General features: G+C 51.2%; 1 protein-coding gene across 1 annotated transcript; it reads right to left on the minus strand.

Moving 5' to 3' along the window:
• Nucleotides 1-258: 258 nt before the first annotated feature.
• LOC147976367 (uncharacterized) lies at nt 259-1,812 on the minus strand. Its single transcript, XM_087520834.1, has one exon. The coding sequence runs from the start codon at nt 1,810-1,812 to the stop codon at nt 259-261; it is 1,554 nt and encodes a 517-aa protein (XP_087376960.1).
• Nucleotides 1,813-7,324: the final 5,512 nt, after the last annotated feature.

The following is a 7,324-nucleotide window of genomic DNA, read 5'->3' on the forward strand; positions in this document are numbered from 1 at the left end:
GTTCCACCGGGTCATCCGCCTCGACTCTAGTGCTCCATAACCTACTAGGAGCCGACCTCGCTCCAAACGAACCAAAACGAAGAGTGTTCATCGGAGTTGTGGACGGGGGCGCCTCTTTGGCAGATTTATTTGACTTATCTGGTTGCGCATTGGGCCCCTTGGCCGACTCCCGTGGTGACTTATCTGACCCCTTATCCTGATCCCTGGGGCTCCGCCCCCCCCCTCAGTTGTGTCCATATCATGAATCTCATCCCCATCCTAGGAAATTGGAGTGTCCTCGATCTCGAGCTCTAAAACGTACATGACTCCAACATGTGTCCATCTAACCACATCTGGTATGAACTCAACACTCACAACACTGACCAGCAACCTCGCAGCCCCTTGTATGCGAGTGAAAGGCATGTCCACCTTTTCTGTCTTGCCAATCATAGATCCCAAGCTCCAAGCAATCCGAAAGTGCTTAATCAGTTTTGGTGGTGCGCCAAAGAAACGTACCCACACCTTCTCTAAAGGTGTATCCTCTGGTTCTTCTTGTTTCCCCTCATCAAAAGCAATAATAATGTTGGTACTTGGAACTCTGCATAGACCCCACTTAAGAAAATGCATCTGATCCTCTTTAGTGGGGAAATCCACCTTGTACGCCTGTCCCTCCAGTTTCTCCAGATGCCACTGATAATTACCCGGTACTAGGTCACGCAGCTGCCTCACAATCTGAGCCTCAGTCAACTGTCCATTAGTAACCCGAAGCACAGACGGGAATGAACTCTCAACCACATGCGGTATAGGATCCACCTCCGGTGTCTCAAAGAACATCAACTCCTTGCAACACACACCAAAAATGTTTACGCCGGGTTTAGGACCGGATAGAAGTGGGCAGTCACTGGTCACATGCTGCAATATGAGACAATAGTCGCAAAGCTCATTAGTGCACTCTGCCACAAAGTGACCCGGTTCGCCACATCTATAACAAGGCAACTTCTTCTTCTTGATTGCCCACTTAGAAAGTTTTTCTCCCTCCGCTTTGTCCGGCCCTTTGTCTGTCGTACCATCCTTAGTTTCTGCGACTCCAGAAGCCGCCGGAACGGTCACCGCTGCCAGCGCACTGACCGCGTCAACCACAACCGCGGGCAACGTGGATGAGACTCCTGCCACATCTGCTGAGTGCTCTAGCTCCGCTCCCGGAGTCGTGTCTGCAACGGGCGGCGGTGGAGGCGGAGGTTGTCGCGGTGGAGGTGGGCGCCTCCCTCTCCTTCCCCACTGATAGCCTCCTCGGAAACGGTTATTGGGACCGGCAACGCCTTCAACAAAGTTACCGGGTGGGCCCTGAAAATGCCCCGAACCATCACCATTGTACCAGTTGTAACCACGGCCGCCACCGGAGGATGATCCACGGTGCAACCCCTCACCATATACATCGTACCCATCGTCTCCCCACTGCCCGTACCAGTTGAATCTCGGTCCATCTCTGCTGTATCCACCACGCCCTTGACCTTCCCAGCCAAAGTTAGCACCTCGACCCCTTTCTAGGGCCGGCGCCTTGGCCACCGACTGAGAGGCCGAAGCAACAGCCAATGGGCCCTGCCTCGCGGGTGGTTGGGCGCCCCGGCCAGCTCCGGCTCCAGCCTGCGGCCCTTGTGGAGGCGGACCGCCACGTCCGGCAGCACCAGCGCCAACGGCGGGCGGAGCACCTCGGCCGGCACCGCCGGCGCCAGCGACGCCAATGGCGGGCTGCGGCCCTCGCTTGACGGGTGGTGGCCCGCGCCCCACCATATCGTCGACGCAGGAGATCCTCTTCGCCCGTCCTTCACCCATAGTCAGAAAGCCCGGAGCGAAAACCCTAGACGCGATCACGATGGCGTCGGGCACCGGTGATACATGCACGCACGTAGGTGTTGGATCGGCAGAGGCTTGGGCTCCCAACTGGGCCTCGCCCGAGTCTAGAGAGCCCACGACCGTCACCGTATCCAACTCGAGACTATGACCCAACAGCAAATTCAAACGAGCCCGTCTGGCCGCTCGAATCGCGCTCGCCGATCTCGCCACCGGCAACCTTAACGGCGGTGGCGGCCGACCATTCTTTCCCTTCTTCTTCTTTCGAGTAACAAGAGTCCAAGTTTCCGGCATAAAATCTGACAAAGTAACGGGTTCTCGGAGTACCTTAGGGATCGGGCCGATCCAGGGTTTCACGGTCGGCTTGAGATTTTGAATTTTTGATCGACGACAATCAGGTACCACCTTGGGCTCCGGCAACTCCATCGGTCCCGTAACCTGTGAAGGCATCATCCTACCTGTCGAGGCTTGATCCTCCACCTGTTCTTCATCATCGCTCTCAATAAGCGCCCAAAATCGTCCTCCCGGTTTTCCAGGAACCATCGTCTTCGTCAGATCAACCATCTCCGGTGCCTTCGGACGAAGATCAACCTACACGCATTCACCAATCACCACGTCATACTCATCAATCCTGAATTGAAGCCCTACCTCAATCAAGGCGCCATCTGGTAGATATTCGCCGGCTAGGACATCATTCTCGAGGGTGTGTACCTATGGTTTTCTTGAAATTAGTTTGAATTTGACCCAGCCATCACTATAACGAACATGTAGTTCCTTCGTTTCAGATTACTTGAAGTTCTATCTTTGTCCTAAGTCAAAAATTACATTCACATTTGACGAGTTTTATAAAAAAGATAACATCCACAAGAACAGCACCAAATTATTAGATCATCACAAAATATTTTTTTCACGCTATGTTTATTTGATGTTACTAATACTAGCATATTTTTCTGCTTACTTGGTCGAATATAAAGAAGTTTGACTTTGTGCAAAACTAGAGCTTCAATTATTTTGGAACGGGTTTCCCCTCCTTTCAAAGATGAAAGCCGTAGATGTCGTGGCTCGGAGGGGAGCCGACAACACCAAGAACATTCATACGCGATCGTGTCTTTACCGGCTCGGAACGCACAATCCAGAAGCTCTCGTATTTTGGTCCATGTTCTGGCAGGGTTCACGCACGGCAGAGCATCGATCGGCAGGTGCATGAATGAATGAACCACTCAGTCGGCCTGGCCCTGGCCCTGTTGGTTCGGCTGTCGCGGTCACCAGCAGCAACAGTGCAACAAGAGAGCAACTGTGGCTAGCTCACCTGGCAGGCACTTGACTCGTGCTCACAGGCTAGCTAGCTAGACCCTAGACGTACGTAGTACATGCAGCGGAATCAATGGAGGCGAGGAGGCCGCGAACGTATGCGGCTTCTGTTCGCACGTGGGGCGGCCCGGGTCCGTAGGTATATTAGCTAACCACCAATCCAATCCAATCCAGGCACTACAGTAGGCAACCTGTGATCGAAAGGCGTCCATTAGCGGCTTGTCCTCGGCTAACTACGTACCTGGATACAGCGCGAGAGGCTGGATATATGTTTTTCTTTTCGAAATGATCAGATCACCGGAGGTACAAAGCATAATAAAAGTTATACCTAGATTCCAAGGCCATTGAGCAACCACTACCTCGTCGATAACAACAAAGAAGTCTTCGTGAATGTGTCCCTAAGAACCAGCGTTTTGGAGCCGTAATTGTTGTCGTGGAACCCTTACATAGATTTGAAGCATCCGACACCAAATCTCGCCATATGACGAGAAACTCTAACCTCACCATCAAAAGAGACGATAGGAACCTACGCTAGAGTTCTGCCGACTTATGTCCACACAAACAAACTTGGAAAGGATCGAAGTATGAAAGACAAACTCGAAGAAGAAGCGCCACGCCAGCGAGGACTAAAAAACCTGACCTAAACTACTAACCGAAGCGGAGGCACCGGATTCCTCTCTCTTCACCGGCCGCGGAAGTGGTAGATAGAGGGGAGGCTAATCCACGGTCTTTAGGGAAGAGTTTGTCCTGACCACATAGGGTTAGAGGAGGAAACATGGGAATAGATCTGTTCAGACTTTTGTTTCTTTTCTTAGGCTGGATATATGTTAGTACATTTTTATTTGCGGGGGATATATGTTAGTACATTGTTACTGTGCGCATGCGTGCAAGCGCAGCGCATGGAACGCCCTCGCTCGTCTCATTCTCACGGTGCCAAATCCGTCGGCATCAGCCATGGATGTGGTCTCCAGGGGCCGATGCACGCCAAAGGCATTGGACAACGAGAGCTTTGACAAAGACGGGACTCGCTGATCGACGGTGGATGCCGATGCGCGGTGGGTGTTTGGTTGCAATCATTCGTGTGATTCTAGCTGGGCATTATTATGGGACTATGCATCCCGTATCCACCCCATGCATCGCCGTTTTGGCAGCTTTGCGTTGCGCCACGCACAGGATACGCCTTTCGCTTTTGCCCGCTTTGGGCGCGGGCTCGTCCGTACGCAGGCGGTAGGTCGATCGCCCCATTTATGCCAGCTCTACCTGGGAGATCTTCCAAGACGGGCGTGGTCCTTTGATTCAAGTGCTGTTTTATCTAGAAAAAATTACAAGCTGGGCTGATGCGGTTGGTGGAAGGTCTCTTCAGCTCTTCTCGCTTTGATGAGCCATGAATGCGGTAGTATATACGCGCGAGGGAACCGAAGTTTCGTGTTGCAACCGTTGTCGCGATATGTTGTTGTGTCTTTCTAGCAGGGATATATGCAGGTAAATAGTACTCCCTCCATTTATATTTACTCTGCATATTAGTTTTGGTCAAAGTCAAGCTTTACAAACTTTGACAAAGTTTATAGACAAAAATATTAACATATACAATAACAAATCAGTACCATTAGATTCGTTGTCGAATGTACTTCCACATCATATAGATTTGTTATGCTATATATTTATATTCTTTTCTATAAATTTGGTCAAACTTTACAAAGTTTGACTTCAGTCAACTCTAATATGCGGAGTAAATAAAAACGGAGGGAGTATGAGAAAAGCTTCCAGGCAACCGGCTGATCGTATGTTTGCGTCGGCCACCTTCATCGGCCAACCCATGTCCCCATGCATGGCCCTGCACAGCACGTACCCATTCTCCGGAATCATCTTTGTGCGTCCTGTCCCGGTGTCCCCTTCCTCTCCTCTCTCTCTCTCTCTCTCTCTCTCTCTCTCTCGCGTTCGTCTCTCTCGCATCCCCATGATTTTTCCCTGCTGTCGTCGACGCAACGAATCATCCACGCACCACCACAAGTCCAGAACCATCACCGCTGGCCAGCCGTTGCGCAGCGGTGCAAAGGAGGTTGTGGTGCTGCTGAGTGGCCGCTAGCCGTTGGTGTTGTTGCCTAGTCGCCGCGATGTTGCTGCATCGCCGCTTTCCTGGGATGCTGCTGTGTGGCCGCTTGCTGGGAGTTGCGTCGCCGCTCACCGGCGTGCCTCGTTGCTGCAAAAAAATGGGAGCAGATGCAGGTTACTGCAAGGACCACACGCTGACACCATCGTTGCTGCAACAAATGAGAGCAATGGGAGTTATGTTGCAAACCTTCAAGCGCAAGCTCTCTCCGTCAAAGCCATGGCCACTCGCCTCTCTGCAGCTGACGTCGGCACGGCCATTGACATCGCCATCCGGGATGCTCACCTCGACGCTGCTGATGGACCCCCTGCCTCTGCTGAAGACCTGGCCATCATTGCGCTACTCTATGGCGCTGATGATGGCCACATTGCTGCTATCCTTGGCTCTGAGGCCTCTGCCTCTGGTGAGGAAGACGCGCCATGATCAACTACCCAGCCATGCTTGGCCCCTCGGCGTCGGGGCCCCATCTGCTGTGGATGACCGCCTTCGCTAGATCACTACGCGCTATCTGTATCGTCGGCCTTTTGTTCCTCGTGTCTGTTGTCGTTGGGTTCAGAACTATCTTTGCGTCTCTATGTAATAGTTGCAGTCGTAGAACTCCTGTACTTTTGCCTCTCCATGTGGTGTCTGAACAATTCTTATGAGTAACGCTGCAATCTCTATTTGCTCTTGGAATATACGTGGTTTGGGTGATGATGATAAGTGTTCTGACGTCCTATCTGAATTGCTTGCGACCAAACCCCACATTACCCTCTTACAAGAATCAAAACTTGAGACTTACTCCAACGCCAAACTAAGATCGTTCTTACCACACCATCTCGATCAAGCTTTCTCTCTGCCCGCCATTGGCACGGCTGACGGCACCATTTTGGCCATCAACACATCTTCTCTCCGGGTTATCTCTTACTCTCACCTAACCTTTTCCTTCATCCTAATCCTAAGATCAACTGCATGTGCTCACAACATTGCCATCACCAATATCTACGCCCCCTCCACCCGGGCTCTCAAACAATCCTTCCTCGATGAGCTCCTATCCATCGCACAACCGGATGATTCCCCGTGGTTAGTTGTTGGAGATTTCAACCTCTTGCGCTTCCCCTCTGATAAAAACAACAATACCTTTATCCGGTCAGAAGCTAACGCTTTCAACCACGCTCTAGATAGCCTAGCTCTTATCGATCTGCCACTCCTCGATCGTCAATTTACATGGTCAAACAATCGATCGACACCCACCCTAGAACGGATTGACCGTGCTTTTTTTAACCTCGCCTCGGCAGATGCCTTTCCCAACACAACCTTATCCTCGCTCACACGTTTCACATCTGGTCACGTCCCTCTCCTCATACAGGTCACCACAACGATTCCTCGATCTAACTTTTTCAAATTCGAGCCTGGCTGGTCCAATTTCCGTCCATGCAACGACATCGTCACAAAATGTTGCACTCCCGTCCAGACCACTTCAACCAACTTAGCCGCCCTCCTCGCTGCATCGCTCAAAAAATCTTGGGCCGGCCTAAAAAATTGGAAACGTTCTCGCATTCCCACTCCTCTCCGTGAATCTCGTTGCAAATCGGCCATATCGGCCTTTGATCATGCTGAAGAACTTAGAGCTCTATCACAATCCGAAATCCTCACTCGCAAGATCATCATCTCGCTTCTCAAATGCACAATATAGGAGAAAATGACGTACTGGCGATGGTGTGCCAAGGTTTCTCGAGCCATCAATGGGGGAGAGAACACAAAATTCTTCCACATGTCTGCCTCGCAACACCTTAGAAAGAACAAAATCTTTACTCTCACTCGGGACGGTCATGACTTCACATCTCACCACCAAAAAGCCAAGACCCTCCATGATTTCGTCGTCTCCCTCATTGGTACACCAACAAAAACATCATGGTCCTTTGACCTGAACGGTCTCTACCCTAATCCTGGGGTCGGCCTCCATATCTTAAACAAAAACTTTTCGGAAGCAGAAATCAAAAATGCTTTCTTCCAAATGAATCCCCAGGCCAGCCCTGGCCCAAATGGGTTTGGGCCCTCCTTCTACAGAAAATACCGGTCCATAGTAAAAAG

The sequence above is a fragment of the Triticum urartu genome, chromosome 4A (assembly GCF_056163025.1).
Source record: "Triticum urartu cultivar PI428250 chromosome 4A, HENAU_Tu73, whole genome shotgun sequence".
Classification (NCBI taxonomy): Eukaryota; Viridiplantae; Streptophyta; class Magnoliopsida; order Poales; family Poaceae; genus Triticum; species Triticum urartu.